This window comes from Diadema antillarum, unplaced genomic scaffold, assembly GCF_040938485.1.
Source record: "Diadema antillarum isolate AM-2024a unplaced genomic scaffold, OU_Dant_1.0 seq00001751_RagTag, whole genome shotgun sequence".
NCBI classification, from domain to species: Eukaryota; Metazoa; Echinodermata; class Echinoidea; order Diadematoida; family Diadematidae; genus Diadema; species Diadema antillarum.
Window position 1 is genome coordinate 391,583 of NW_027272433.1, and position 16,369 is coordinate 407,951.

Below are 16,369 nucleotides of genomic sequence, written 5' to 3' on the forward strand. Positions count from 1 at the left end.
TGGAACAAAATCTACTCATTATTTCAATCATAAACGTTGCTGTGAGCTGTAAGAGTATTTATCAGCGAAGAAAGACATGAAAGTCTACTGCATATTTTCTTCCCACAACATGGAGCAACACTGACCATTCACAGGGGGAAAAAAGGGAAAAATTTTTCTCGTACCTTGGCACTGGAATCCATCGCCTGCATAGCCCGTCAAACAGGCACAACTGTAGTTGCCGGGCTGGTTGGTACATAGAGCATTGACATCACAGTCATGCCTCAAAGTGTCATTCAGAGACAGAGTACACTCATTGATATCTGGGGGGGGGGGGGGAAGACAAGGATAACATTGGGAGTAACCTTTGACCTACACAGAACGGACTGCTTGCAACAAACTTGGCTGCCTGGAACTACTTGTTTGAATATCAATTTACTAAATTTATACAAAAATTAATAAAGATAAAAGTAGCATACTTGGACTTCATATACAGGACCAGCGAGACAACTAAATCCAGTCACTCCATACTTCGAGTTCTTTCACAAATTAAACCAGCCATATGAAAAATGAGCAGATTCTAGTTTGTTTGTTTTTTCTTTCCAATTTGAAACAATCAGCACTTTTTAAAGTTGTGGCACGTGCTGTGGAACTAAACTTCTTCAGAAAGAAAAGGAGTAGGTCCTATGATTAATCATAATCACGGATCATTTATTTGAATTAACACTGCTTATACTTTTTTTTTTCTACCAATAGATAGACACCTTGATGAAAAATATGGAAGAGAGCTCAAAATTTATGAGCTGGTAAGTTCATTTCCAATACAAAAAAGAAACGAAAAAGAAAAAGAAAAACCTTAGCCAGCAGCACCTGCAGGAGAAATATGACCAGTTTCTTTATTCTGGAAACATTTCATTCTGGACGAAGACACATCCAAACGTTCCTCAAGCCTCTCAGGCAAGTAGAAAGCTTACGCTACTCTTTCCCCTCACTCACCTGTACACGACGTCCCTATTGAATTGTAGCCGCTGGGGCAGTCACACCTGAAGCTCCCCTGGGTGTCGACACAGAAGGCCGGAGGTGTACACACCGTGTCGTTGACACACTCATCAATGTCTGGAGAGACAGAGCACAAGCCAAACACAGGTGTTACACCAATGACAAACGCTGAGAAAATAATGCTGTTCAACAGATATTTACATAAAAGAAAAAACTAATGTACATTAATATGAGATATTCAAAATTGCTTTGTGCAAATGATTCTTTTCCTTATAATTTGTGTCACTTTGTTTTATTCAAAGTGATGCTAAAAGTGTCTCCTGTTCATCATTTCAACACCAAATGAGATGATCTACAAACAATTAAAGTCATGAAGATTAGAAGGTACAATGCTGCATTTTCTGAGCAGATTGTGTACTGCTAAAGAGCAATGTGATTTTGTTCTACAAGCAAAAGGGGAAAGTGTTTTTTTCTTCTTTTTTTAAAAATTTATCCCAAACAACAGCCAGCATATCAAAGTTCAGCATTATATTCCTGCTCGGTGTAAATATCCTCATAAACATCCTCCTCTGTTTATACTCACTCTCACAGAAAGTCCCGTTGCCTTGGTAACCACTCAAGCACGAGCAATTGTATGAGCCCACTCTGTTGGTGCAGAGGGCGTTTTCATGGCAGTCGTTCCCATTGGAACACTCGTCCACATCTGGACATATCAAAAAGAAACCAACAAACCAAAAAAAACAACTTTTAAACAATGAAGCTGTGAAAAACATGAAGCAAAGTATAGACATACCCATAGTCAATTCTAATGCAAATCTACAAGATATGACAAAACTTTTCATTAAAATACCTATGGTAAAGGCCATGGACACAAAGAAATATGTAAGCAATGGACCAGTCATGGTAATACTATTATTATACATGAAAAAGGCTTGCAAGTTATATAAACTTTCACTTTTTTAATGGAATGGAATCATGAAAACTGCTAAAACCGAGAACCAAAACACATCTATTTTTCCTATTTGTTAGATTCATGCATGTATGCACCTACATTTATAAGCTTCTTTTTCTTTTTTTCAATTTTTGAAAAGAGCTATTTTGAGATGAATGTCAGTGGTTATAATTTACAGAGAATATAATTTTCACTGAACATACAAAAAAGTATTACATAATGATGTCATCACACATATCTACTTTGCATAATTGCAACATCAACTGTTTAAAAAAAAGTCTACAAGAATGCTGAGATAGATCACCTTTTTCATTTGTGACATATTTCCATTTAATTGTCCACACACAGTAGGGGGCCTACTTATGTTCCAAGTTGATCCTTGGCTAAAGTTGGGAAAAATGGGCTTTTCAGAGGCCACATTTAGAATAACTGTGTCATCTCTATGCCTATAATTTGAGGTAGAGCACATGCGTTTCCTGTGAGACTGGCTTGCAGTGGGAAAAACACTGCACTTGTAGGTAAAGTATCGACGCAAGCTTTTATAGTTTAATACACTCATTACAATAATAATAAATGAATGAATAAATGAATAAAGAGGGGGTAACGAAAAGAATAGCAACTTGGAGTGCTTTCTTACCAAAACAGGTGAGACCATCCCCATCAAAACCGGCCTGACAGGCGCACATGTAGCTCCCTGCTGTATTTGTGCAAACAGCATTTGTGCCACAGACGCCTTGAGTTTCACATTCGTTCACATCTGTATAAGATGAAAACAAAACAAAAACAAAAAATGGGAGAGAGGAAGAGGCAGAAATTTGAGTAAATGCCAATACAAAAGAATGGTATGAATTTTGGGATGAATTTGTGGCCCATGTTTGCATGCGGAAATTGTTGTAAAAGTGAGGGGTACTCTATGCATACATTAAGCATTCACTCAAATGCACCACTTAACCCATTGAGGACGAGTCCCGAGTATACTCGGGCATGTGTCTATGAGAAATGCGTGTTGTAGCAAAATCAAACCGTCCTCAACGGGTTAAGGAAAGAATGGGTGTGGTATGATTTAGGGACACCATACACTGACTGAAAAATAGGATGATTTGGCTCAAAAGCAGGAAAGAAAGAGCAGTTCCCTTAGGAGTGTGCAGTAAAATTATCCAGAAAAATAGGATATTCGTGTTGAAACACTAAGAGCTGGGAATGGTCAAAATTCAAGATTCTTTCCTCTAAATCAAGTATGGTTGTAAGATCTGCATACAGCATGTGATCACCAATGGAAACAAACACAATACGCCTTGTGTCATTGAAACCACATATTACAGCTGCACCTGTGATGCATATTAAATACATTATACAGCTTTACTGAGTTTTGTGTACCATCGTACCTTGACAGACCGATCCGTTCTGCACAAAGCCCGTCCGACACATGCAGGAGAAAGAACCGTCAGTGTTCATGCAGACCTCGGACACGGCGTCACAAGTATTGCTCCCATCAAGACACTCATTGATGTCTGCATGTGTGACAAGGTTAGTGAAGCATTCATCAGTTGCCCTTTCTCTTTAACATTCATTTTTGTGGAGGCATCTGATTTTGTCAATTACAAATGTAGCCCCCTATCTTACATCAAGTCTAGCCTAGATGACTCAATGTGGGACTAGCTCTAAACCGGCTAATGCATTACTCCAAAAAGTTATTTCGACTATTTCAAAAAATTCACCTTCGACCTGGAATCATTAAATTCTGTGCTTTTCCATGAACAGCAATATAATACGGCAAAAATAATTGAAACATTGTACCACTCTAATTCTACCTCTATAGTAATTGCACATGAAATAGTTGAAATAGTTGAAATAGTTGAAATCACAAGACAAAGAGTGACAAAAATTATGTTAAGACACAAGTATGATGAAGAGAAATATCAATCATAATAATGATATTGGTGATGATAATAATAATGCTTATTATAACTATTTTGACAAAGATGATACTCCCCCTGGCATCATCATCATCATCACCATGCAGATAGAATGAACAACTGTATAGAATTAGCAAGCTAACAATTAACTATGAAAACAACGACAGTGCGATTAGAACACACATGTAGATAATGAGCACTGCTCATAGAAAACATTATACCCCTGTCGACATGCACATACATGTGTATGTGAAGACAAAAAAAAAAAGAGAAAAGAAAAAGAAGATGATTTTCAGGAATAAAACAGATGACTAACCACTGCATGTCCTGCCATCACTGTTGAGGGAGTAGCCCAAGTTACAGGAGCAGTTGTAACCACCGATGGTGTTGGTGCAGTTCTGGTCACACATATCAGGGAACTCCACATCCGTACACTCGTCAATATCTGAGAGTTCATATTAAGACAGGGACGATGATCAGATATTTGTTGTCATCTCGAAATGTCTGTTAGTTTTTAACAGCAATATTTTGACTCGCATGACAACAGCAGACATTGACAGTTTATTTGAAACAAGAAAGGAAATAATATGGCACCTTTTTTCAATTTTTGAAGAAGAAAACTGTCACATTCTTCAAACAAGGCAATCGCCAAATTGTGTCTCACCCATTCGCGTACAAGGAATTAATATTTTTTATAACTCCCAGAAGTTAATTGACCTGCTTATGACCTTTGACCTTGTGGTTACCTTCAACTTCCCAAGAGACATTTACCATCACCAAAGTTTGATTGCCATTGTAGCAACATGTGCTGAGTTACGTGTGATAAGAGAGTCTTGCAAGTAAACTTTAACGTATGACCTCAAATGACCTTTGACCTTATCCTGTGACCTCCAACGGCACCATAACATGAAGGTACCCCCAGTGCATCTATGACCCAAGTTAGGTCTTATGTGAAGTTATTTGTCAAAAGAGAGTCTTGCAGGTAAACTTCAACATAGAAAAGAGAGTCTTGCACATACTCTTTAATATATGACCTCAAATGACCTTGGACATCATCACATGACCTCCAACAACACCATAACATGAAGATACCCCTAGTGCTTCTATCACCCAAGTGTGGCTGCCATTGCTGTAACAGTTGCCAAGTTATGCATCATAAGAGAGTCTTGCAGGTAAACTTTAACATTTCATTTGTGACGGACGACGGACGGACGACAGACGGACGCCATTTGGATCCCTTAGTCTCGCCTTCACCTCCGGTGGGCGAGACAAAAACTATGGCCACTTTTACACCTGGGTTGAGAGGATACTTATGGGATAAAAATATCTTGTCCAAGAATGAGAGCACCAAAGTAGGACGTGAACTGGGGACTTCAGTTTGAAAGTCATGAGTCTTATGCACTATACCAAAGTGCCTCTTCATGTCTTTTGGACTTAAAAAAAAAAAATAGTATCATCATAAACATAATTAAAACTCAACCTAAATAAGAGATCACTGTATGAACATCAAAATTAAGAAAATTGAAAAATTTGGTAAATGATTTTCAGGACTGAGCAGCATGTATTCCATCTCACCAATGCACGTAGTGATGTCGGAGGCATTGAGGCGGTAGCCAGAGCTACAGACACACATCTCCATCCCGTTCAGATTGATGCAGTCTGCGTTGTTACAGACTGTAGTGATGCAGGTGGTTTCCGCTGTGAGAGATTACAAAATTGGAGTCAGCTCATTGAGATATATTTGTACCAGGGAACCAGGGACAATCAAAGCATAATTCATAATGATATCAAATCCAATCAGAGCTTTTAAAATCATACATGCTTCTTCCACATTTAAATTCAAAGCAGAGTCTTAGACATTTTCATATTGCATATTTATGATCGATCTCTTTAAGTTTGCAGTGCGTTAGAAAAATTCAGCTGAAATTAATAGTTCTAGCAATGATTTGTTTTGAGGATATCTGAATTTAAATGTGAATTCCAGAATGTGGTGTTCCCTAATCACCTTTTCAGATATCTAGGATTTGCCCATCACAATTACTCAAGATGCATTGTTTCTGCTTAGGTTGGGTGTTCAGGAAAACTGAAAGATTTTAATAACAAAACGACATGTAACTTACGGACACACACTCCATTGGTGTTCTCGATGAAACCGTCATAGCAGAAGCAGACAAATCCGTCTGGGTTCTGCTCGGGAGTTGTGTTGTTGCACTGCTGTGGGCATCCGCTGATACCCAGGGCACACTCATCCTCATCTACACAAAGGTAGGACATACAGAACTCGTCACAAAGCTGGCTAGAACCAGGGTTCGGGGGAGATGGGGGTTGTTTCAACAATTCGCCCAAAAGATGGTCATGGGAGCAGTTTGGCAAACTCTACCTCCTGTTTGTCATCTGCAGAAAATTCCTCTGCCACATGGCAAAAAAAATCTTTTTAACTCTTCAAAACTTCTTCATAGTGATTCTTTTTTTTTGGGGGGGGGGGTGGGGGGAGTACATAGGGAATGTGCGTTGGCACAAAATCTGTTTGCCCTGAAGTACTTAGTCTAATAGAAAACATTTCGTAACTTAGACCTGTACAGTACTTTTGGTACTGATAAATTTTCTTTTCAATCCTGGTCATAACACTTCAATCAAATTTGAATTTCTTAAACTAGATGTTTGTTTTTATTGTGTGTGTATGGGTAAGTGGGTGGGTGTAAGATGCTTTAAATTACATTTTGTTTTCTTAGAAACTCATGGGGAAAGAAGGGCTATAGAGAGAAAGACCTCAATAAATAAGATACAACAGATATCTGAGCACCAGGCATCATTCCCCTTGTTCTTTCAAATGACCTCAAGAAGAACTGCAAAATGTAATAATTATTGCACTTACCAAGACACATGTTTGGGTTGGCGGTATCAATTCTGTAGCCATCATTGCAGAAGCACTCAAAGCTACCAAGAATGTTTCGACAATTCTGTTGACAGTCGTCCATGTCTGTAGAGCACTCATCAATATCTAAGCAAGGAGGAAAGAAGAAGTATGTAAAAGTCCACATCATAAAGAAAAAACATATTTTCATAGTTTCGATAACTTCAAGTACAAAACTGCTGAATACAGCCATTCAAGCTATTCTGACAAGAATCAAAGAACTGATGAGACACAAATCAAAGTCATTCAGAAAGGATAACTCTGACACAGCAAACTGTGATCAAGAGGTAAAATCAGAAATCCAAAAGTTTGTGACTAGTGGTAACGATTTTTTCAAAGCATTTTCCTAAGCTAAAGCTACAAGGAGGACATCAAGCAAGCAGCACTTTTAGGTGTGTCCATTGAGCATGTTAATATATGTTGTAACTTTTTTTTTTATTTGGTATATCATTCAGTTGATCTAAAATATTCAATCCCCTCTCTTTGCTTCAAAACACCTGATTATTTATGGCTTAAAGTTAAGCAAGCTTGCTTTCATGAAGGTAGTGTCATACTTGCATTTCTCTAATTCATCTGCACCACATGAATCAAAATTTTTACATTGACCATTACCATTATCATAAATATCATATGTTTGTATGTATGTAGTTTATTCGTCTGTTTGTGATAATTTGTGCCTATATCATTTTCGGTTGTATAAATGTAAACCATCACGAGAAATATGAAAATAAAACGAAGTTGACTTGAAGTGAATACCTGCGCAGTCTCTCCCATCCCCAGAGAAGCCAGACAGGCAGCTGCAGGTGTAAGAGCCCTGCGTGTTGCTGCAGATCCCGTAGGTTGTGTTGCAGTCACTCTGTCCAGTAGCACACTCATCGATGTCTGGAGATGTGCAAGAATTTGTACGAAAAGTCTGAATCACACTGACAAATATTTGCATATTCCTCTTAAATGAACTTAGAGTGTGCCACTTTTCAAACATAAAACATAAGGGCAAATTAGAAGTCTTTACATACAGAGCTGTATGAATTTCTAAGGAAAACCTGTTTTCATGAAACAAGACATAGTCATCTTATCAAATGTTGAATGCATGCTGAATGCACCTAAAATGATCCACAAAATTATAGGATGCAGTGAAAAATACCAGATTTTTGCTTGAGAATATTGCCAGTATCATAAATCCTGATGTGTAGTCACCACCCAGACTATACATTGCAGCTCCAATAGTCTCATAAGACAGAAGTTGACATTTTCAGACCATCTCCACAAACGTTGCTCACCGATGCAAGTGACGCCGTCCCCGGCGTAGCCAGCCTTGCACTGGCAGCTGAAGGAACCTGCTGTGTTCTGACACAGGGCATTCACAGAACACACAGACACATTGGACCGACACTCATTCACATCTGCAATAGTTCAAAGAGAGGGAAAATGTTGTATAATATCAAGTTGGTAACATTCACAAGAAAAGTGAGGAAAAGAGGGGAAAGAGTTCAAAAGTTGAATTACATGGTTCCTTTGAACAAATACAAAATTGTTTATGCAAGAATATTTGCTCTTATTTTAGTGGCTTTAAATCTTCATGTACTACTGTAAATCTTAAGTACATCATAGCGCAGAAATTTGATCACTTTTGTAAAAGGAAAATTGATTTAGGTCTTCAACAACAACAAAAAAACCCTCATCTGTGAAATAATAAAAAAATTTAGTGTTCACTGAATTCAGCCTGGCACACATGCATGAAAAAAAATCAATTGTGCAGGATTTTTCCTTCTTGCGGCACTTACATTTGTTTTAAATGCAGTGAATAACAAGCTGTGATCATATCTGCATGCCTTTCATACCATATTCATCAAGTACGAGCATCACAATAGTAACGTTCAGACAGTAAGCCGTAAGTTCAGGATAAGATTATAGATGGGGGGGGGGGGGCAAGTGTAGCATGGTCTCTTTCATCACAAAATGACAATTTTGTGATGAAATTGTTTTTTTTGTTTTGTTAACAAGATCATAAATAATGCATGACAAGGTATCACATCTTCTGGGGAAAGTAAATACACAACATATTCCTCATACCTTCACAGGTGAATCCACTGCCCGTGTATCCAGCCACGCAGCGGCACTCATAGGAGCCCTGGAGGTTGAAGCAGGTGCTGGAATCGGCCGGACACAAGTTATCGCCGGTGGCACATTCATCGACATCTGTCAAGCAATGAATTGGGAGATAGATTCTTGATTGAACTCTTTGAGTGCCAAGGAGTAAACCCCTGTGTGCCTAACTATTCTGAGACTGCAAGGCATGAGCTCTTTTGGAAAACATTCTGACTTCCATTGCTATGTAACATTTTATAGAAGCACTTATGTCTTAAACATAGTCCAGCAAAATTGTAGAGAGAATTGCAAGCGATGCTGTGATGTAAATTTTATGACAAAGCTGCCTTTCGAATGGTCAGTATTCAAAACGAATTGGTTTGTGCGTGGTTGTGCAACTGAGTAAATCATGCGAAGTTTGCAAGCCTTTGAGAGTGTCAAGTGGGCGAACATGGGACAGAAATATTTCAAAAAGCATAGCATATGATGTTTGGAGATCGCTGCATCATACAAAACTGAAGAGTAGACAATGAAAATTTCACAGGTATATCACTACAGTACCTTTGGCGAGCAAAGTCCCTCCATGATACCCAACGTATGTACATATGCAACTCACCTTCACAGGTAATTCCATCTCCCGCGAGGCCACTAGCGCAGGCGCACACGTAGCTCCCATCCGTATCCTCACATGTAGCTCTCGTGTGGCACTGGTCCGTGCCCAGCAAACACTCGTTGACATTCTCGCACGTCACGCCGTCCCCAGCGTAACCCGCTGCACAGACGCAGACGAACGAACCCAGGGTGTTGGTGCAGATGGCATTGGCGTCACAGTTGTCTACATTGCGGGCGCACTCGTCAATATCTTAGAGGACATTTGAATCAACGATATTCTTGAAGTTAATACCGGCAATGTGTGGCTGAATGGAGATACAGCCAATGCACAACCACTGCTACATCAAGATTGAGAAGTCTGTTTTCCAGGTTGTTCTGAAAGTATGTTTCTTTCTATGACACAAGATTGTTCCTCTGTTATTACATGATACATAACACTCTTCTGTGTTTCCTTTTCTATCTAATCAATACACAGTCCTGTTAGTCATCACTTATGAAGATAGAAGTTAAACATACATGTACATGTTTTCTCAGAAGTTCAACTTGTTGTCACTACTTGATTTTGACATGACACATCACATCATTAGCCGAAACAGTTGTTGAACTGATCTCTATTGTCCATTTGTTTTGAAGTTTCATGAGAATGTTCCTAATATTCAATTATATATATACATGTAGAGCATAAATGTCATAAAATGGCTTTCCTTCAGTGCAGAAAGAAAACAGAAAAGAAAAGTAAATCTAACCCCATATCAGACATGTGCATAAAACTGAAAACATAGGACAGCAAACTTAAGTATCAGAGGAGTTTCAGCAAGATTGCTCCTCTTAGAGCTTACAAGAGGCACAACAGAAAGAAATTCTTACCATCCTGTATCACTTACCAGAGCACACAAGGCCATCACCCTCATAGCCAGCAATACAATTGCATATGAAAGATCCCGGAATGTTTGTGCAGTCAGCATTCGGGTCACAAACTTGCTCAAGACATTCATCAATTTCTAGTGTAGTGGACAAGGACATGGGTGTGAATATATTAATCACATATAATGAGTAAAAACAAAACAACAATGATTTTGCATTCAGATATTTAAGTGTCAGCCAAAAGTTAAAAGAACAATCAGATTGGCTCTTTTGTGGAACGTCGACAGAGAATGTTCCTATTTTCTAGATGTCAAGAAAACAAAATTGTTAAAACACACGGCCCAATAGCAAAGCTGAAAATTGTATTTGCAAAAAGTTACACATTCATATTCAGGGATGACTAAGTCTTCATACACAAATAGGCTTTAAAGACAAAATTTGAAACTTGCACACATTCACTAGCAGAATGATATATTTCTTTGTTTTGATAAACTTGACCCCACATTTTTCCACCTCCATGGATATATTATCTAAGGGCAATTCCGCAGTTAGGTGGACATGACATGGATAAAAGAAATGTGCCTCTTTATCTTACTCTTTAATCTAGGTATCAACTAATGCCATGGATGTTCACCAATCATTAAGGTCTTTCAAATTCAGTAGATTTTATCTTTCGTATTGATTGATTTTGCGAGATCTAAAACCATCATTTAAAATGTACATGTGGGACTGGGGATGCTGAAATTCACTTAAATGCAAATTACAGTGGGTTCCTTTGAAATTTTTTCCTCAAAGTTTTGCTAAAGGGTAAAAGATAAATACATTTAAATACTCCAGAAGTCATGTGACATTTTGTCATTTACAAAAGGGTGAAATGACCTGCGGAATTACTCCGGACAAATGTAACGTTACTAACCGTAACGTTACTAACCATGCTTTTGGGGGTCTAGCTAAGAAATTATTGGTCGAACTGCTAAAAAACATTGTGTGAACATTTGTCATGATGCAATAATTGAAATTAATGCAACACTTTGTTTGAAGTAACTTGAATTTGTGTACACTTTTTGTTACAAGACATTGATTTTTTTGTCATGTCCTTTTTTCGTAACGTTACTAACCAGCCCTTTAAGTTGCCATAGCAATGTTATTATTTCTTGGATTGTATTCATTCTTTTCTGTATCATAAACCTGGGAATGATGAACATGTTTTTGACATAATTTTGGCTTGAAATGAATAAATGGTAATTTAGTAGTAAAGACAAATATCTAAATTTGTTCAAATGTAACGTTACTAACTGCGGAATTGCCCCTAAAATGAAAAAAAAAATGCCTATAATGTTCATCTTCTCTCGACTTTTTGAGACATTATGATATCAAAATCACCTTTCACATAATCAACACCAATGTGGCTATTCAACTCCCTCTGAACTCTTGGAAGACAAACACATGGGGGGGGGGGGTGGGGGTGGGAGAGAAATATTTTCTGGCCAAAAGTCTCAAGTTATTGTGTGAATGTACTTTCTTCTTTGGTCTCTGTCATATCCACATCATCAGATTCAAGCATTATGTTCCCTGACTCTACCGTATGTCCCCCCCCAAAAAAAAAATATATATACAATGGGACCCTCTGCAATGATAACTTTAACTCTTTACGTGCCACGTTCGCACGTCCGACTCAGTCGACGGCGTGCCAACTTCGCATATTCTGCTCAACAAACAAAGCCGCAAAAAGCGATCGATAAATTGCTAATCCCGCGGTACAATCAAAGCGTTTCTCGCGCTTTTGTTCCTCTCATATACGGCTTGCATTCTATGTGGTGAATGACTATCAAGCGGTGTTCCCAACTAGATTTTGCATGTACACTTTAAGTTTCTGTCACAATTTTATGTGCAAAAGTCATGCCTTTACAGTAATGTAGCAACTGGTAATTCAAAAGAAACATTGAAAATAGAATTGTTATGCATTGTATATGGAAGCAAAGTTTGGCATTCCTCTTGAACTTTGCTCACTATTATGTCCCGCTTAACAGAAATTTGTAGAAGTTATACAGATTGGAAAAACAGAATTCTTTCTCTAAGCATGACTATCTTCGTGTCTCAGAATAACGTGGCACACAGGGGGTTTCTACCATGGCACATAAAGAGTTAAAAACGGTGAATCAATAAAAATACAATTTCAGGGTATGAAATTATAACTTATTACGCACTTCTTACAGAACATCCCATCCGATGTGCTTCAGTGGTCAAAGAGAAATGAGGATTTTTGTAGAGCATGTCAGTAATCCCTTCCCTCCACGTTCTGTCCATTACGTTCACCACATTAATATGCAGTTCCAAGAGTATCCAAGTGCCAAACTTGGAAAATCACTTCCAAGACATGCTTCACAACAATTCACATTTCTCTGTGACCACTCAATCAAATTTGAATGGGATTTTCTGCAAAATACAGGTAAGAAGTTATATTTTTAGACCCTGAAATAGCATTCAGACAGTTTAATCATATTGGAAGTTATCAATGCAATTTTTTGGGGACATACTGTACTTACCATCACACACAAAACCATCTCCCACATAGCCAGTCCTGCAAGTGCAGGTGTACGATCCCAGAGTATTGGCGCAGTCCGCGTTATTGTCGCACTGGTCCGTTTCAATGTCACACTCATCAATATCTGCATGCAAAAGGTGAAATCATGCTGTGTGCTATTATTGCATGGTCATGCAATATTTGAGCCGACATCAGTTTCAGCGTATCAAGATTACTTTGTACACTCTGTATTTTGCGAGGATGATTATTAGCAAATAGGGACTTGTTAAAGACAATTTTGTAAAATAGAGAAGTGTTATCACTTTCAAAACTACAAGTTTTAGCAATTTTCATTCTGGAGACAACATATAATACACGGCAAGTTGTAAAGCGATGACATCATAAACTCACTCACTTGCACATTGATATTGACTGTTCAAGAACTGTTTCGTGAAGAGTATCTAAACTTCACAATGTTATAACTTCCTTTGATTTTTGTCTGAATTTGATCAAAATTTCACTGTCGTGTTTTTGTTTTTTAAAATCTACATTTCTTTTCAGACTAATTCTAAATTGGTCTGTAATTGTCCCTTCAACAGAGTACTTGTCAGAGTTTATCATTTCAAATAATGTCAGGATTTCTCAGACATAACTGACGACATATTTACCACATACATATCTTTCAAGGTACAACGTATAAAATGGCTTATGTCAACCTCACACGAAAGAGAAATGAGTTCAGGAAAGTGAGGTGAAGTACGCGTATGCTAGATGCAAGCGACATAATAAAATAATGTGCTCTTGGTGACTGGATACTAAACATGCTGGTACGTTATGATAATGGCATATTCTTGATTGATAGTCACAGACAAATATCGTGTGTACAAAAAGATGAGAAAAAGAAAAAGAAAAGCAATTGCTTATGTTTTTCCTCACCTAAACAGGATCTCATGTCTGGGAGGAGGGAAAACCCGTCAAAGCAGCCGCACTCGTACGAATAGAGTAAGTTGGTGCAAATCTGCTGGCAGGCTGGTCCGCCGTCCGCTTCTGAACGGTTGGCCCATTCGACACACTCGTCAAAGTCTTTTCGTCAGGGGAAACAAAGTAGAAATGGTGGCAGGGGAAGAGGAAGAGAATTAATACACCGTATGTTGTACAGTACTTCCAGCTGAAAAAGCATACAGCTTGTAGCTGGTGCTAAATTGTGCCAATGTCAGTGACATTTTCTGATGAACTTAATGATCTCCTGAATGAAGAAATGGATGTCAATACGAAAGTCATGCAGACAAGAGTTCCTACATGTTTGTGAAAGACTTCATACATTATTTAAAGATGTAAACATAATAGTCAACATAATACAATCAGAAGCTGATACAAAACGGGTCAGATATGGAACACAACCTAATGAGCTGAGGTGTTTAAGTACCGGGTATGATATATTACATATATATTTTTTTTTTTCAATTCATAAAACTAATAGTGTCTTTTGTTTTCTTTTTCTTTTGCATATGATTTTGTTATTAAAATTTGTGATAAAGATGCCATTTTTTATGGCTGAGGGAAATGAAAAAAATTATAATCAATTCACTTTTCAATGATGTGGTAGCATTACATCCATCTTGAGGCCAATACAGTTTGTAGGAGGGTTTTTTAGTTGCTGCTGTTTGTTTGTTTTGTTTTTGTTTTTACTTACTGCCTAGTTAACCAGCTCACGACAGTACTTGTGATGGAAAGGCACAATACGTGTAGAGACTGCTATCCATCACCTATATCCTCCTACCTGCACATTTGAATCCATTGCCGACCAGTCCCTCTGGGCACTCCCCGGTCCCACACTGGTTACCGGTGCCCGGTGCTATGTTGTCAATGCAGGTGATACCAGGGAAGCAGGGGTTATCGGCGCAGGCATCGAAGTCCTGCTCGCAAAAGTCTCCTCCCCATGCCGGAGAACACTCACACACAACGACCTGTCAGAGTAAAAAGATAAAGATGACAAGCTCATATCTCTGCTCAAAATTTGCTCTGAGATCATAAAATAGCATATCACGGTAAGAAAACAAAACTATTTGTTTGTTTTAGGGGGCCCACACCAATTTGAAATTCTTCATTTATTTTTTTCTTTTTGTCCAATGTATGCACAATTCCATCACACTGACCTGTGATGGTTTTGAGTCAGCCATAAAAACTGCATGAAGTACATGTAAATACCATGCTTGTGGCAATCTCAACTAGTGTTGTTTATGTATGTGTGTATATATGTATGTATGTGTGCGTGTGTGTCTTAAGTATTGTTTGTGCAGGCATGAATATGCACATACTTGTGCACGCATTCCATGTATTCAATATGGAGTAATCCCATCCACGCCATGCAGGCAAATTAAAATGATGCTTTGGGCAGGTTTTCAAGCATCCTGTGGCTCTTCATACACATGTTTGTTCATCTTTGACAGTGACTGAAAAAAATATCCATGTAGTAATCACAAACATACCATAAATCAACCTTTAGTAATCAAATTTTTCATGTGGATAACCATGACCAAACATGTCACTTTTCAAAAATATTTTCTAAGCCACTACTGCATGTGGGACAATCAATTACACACTCCCATTCTTAATAAGAAAATGGTTATAACGAAACTCTCCTCACAACAAAGTGAAAAATTCGGGTCCCAATATATCTATCCCAAGAGGTCTATATATCTCTACTATCTTTACACAATTCATTTGGTTACAACAAAATTTTGTTGTTATCCGATCGATAGGACTTCGTTATAACGGGAATAGATTGTATTAACCCTTTGTCTACAGGAACCGGGTGCTCTCTGTTTTGAAGTAATGGGAATTTGAGTAATCTTGGAAGCAACGGGTTAAGGTGTTGACAACATTTCTCTACGTGCTCACATATCTGCAATCATAATGCCCTCCCCATGACCATCAGTAACAGTCATCGATCACTCACCGCAAACCTGTTGTTGACAATGTCCGAGTTCTGTGTGTACTGGTCATAGGAACAGGTGCCGTTGTTCTGGCAGTCACACACCTTGACCACCGGCTGGACCTGGGAGAAGAGCTGACCGTCAGATGCCCGGATGACCAGGCTGACCAGGTCAGTAGATTGGGGAGTCCACACGAAGACTCCAGCTGTTAAAAAAAAAGACAGATAATACACAGAATAGTTGACCCTCAGCATTTGTTGGTTTCTATGACAATGGTAAAAAGAGTATGATTTTTGATTCCTCAAAAACTACAGTCTTGTCATGATAGTAGTCAATTCACACAAATGACCAAAAAAAAAGTATTGAAAAAAATGAAATCTTAGTCCACTGTATTTCTATTCAATTAGGTATAAACTCAGTATGCAATAGTATGCACATCTTTCATTGCATGAATCAAGAATGTCATTACACATCATTCATTTTCTTCAGATCTGCATACTGTAAAACCAGAAATTTTCACATACACAAATTTCAAAAGAGCTAAGATTTGTGAAATTAAAATGCACACAAAAGGCACTGTCCGGT

General features: G+C 38.2%; 1 protein-coding gene across 1 annotated transcript in view; it reads right to left on the reverse strand.

Annotated features, from left to right (window-relative positions):
* Positions 1-16,369, reverse strand: part of LOC139712022 (uncharacterized) — a 79,184-nt gene that overhangs the window by 16,093 nt on the left and 46,722 nt on the right. Inside the window, exons 36-53 of the mRNA XM_071623861.1 lie at positions 15,808-15,989; positions 14,629-14,815; positions 13,785-13,931; positions 12,871-12,993; positions 10,345-10,461; positions 9,465-9,710; positions 8,834-8,959; positions 8,041-8,163; positions 7,517-7,642; positions 6,722-6,847; positions 5,967-6,101; positions 5,422-5,544; positions 4,163-4,291; positions 3,316-3,441; positions 2,568-2,687; positions 1,562-1,681; positions 976-1,095; positions 165-302 (exon numbers count right to left, since the gene is read on the reverse strand). Of these exons, the coding sequence (XP_071479962.1) occupies positions 165-302; positions 976-1,095; positions 1,562-1,681; positions 2,568-2,687; positions 3,316-3,441; positions 4,163-4,291; positions 5,422-5,544; positions 5,967-6,101; positions 6,722-6,847; positions 7,517-7,642; positions 8,041-8,163; positions 8,834-8,959; positions 9,465-9,710; positions 10,345-10,461; positions 12,871-12,993; positions 13,785-13,931; positions 14,629-14,815; positions 15,808-15,989 (2,514 nt within the window). The remainder of the gene's footprint in view (positions 1-164; positions 303-975; positions 1,096-1,561; positions 1,682-2,567; positions 2,688-3,315; positions 3,442-4,162; positions 4,292-5,421; positions 5,545-5,966; positions 6,102-6,721; positions 6,848-7,516; positions 7,643-8,040; positions 8,164-8,833; positions 8,960-9,464; positions 9,711-10,344; positions 10,462-12,870; positions 12,994-13,784; positions 13,932-14,628; positions 14,816-15,807; positions 15,990-16,369) is intronic.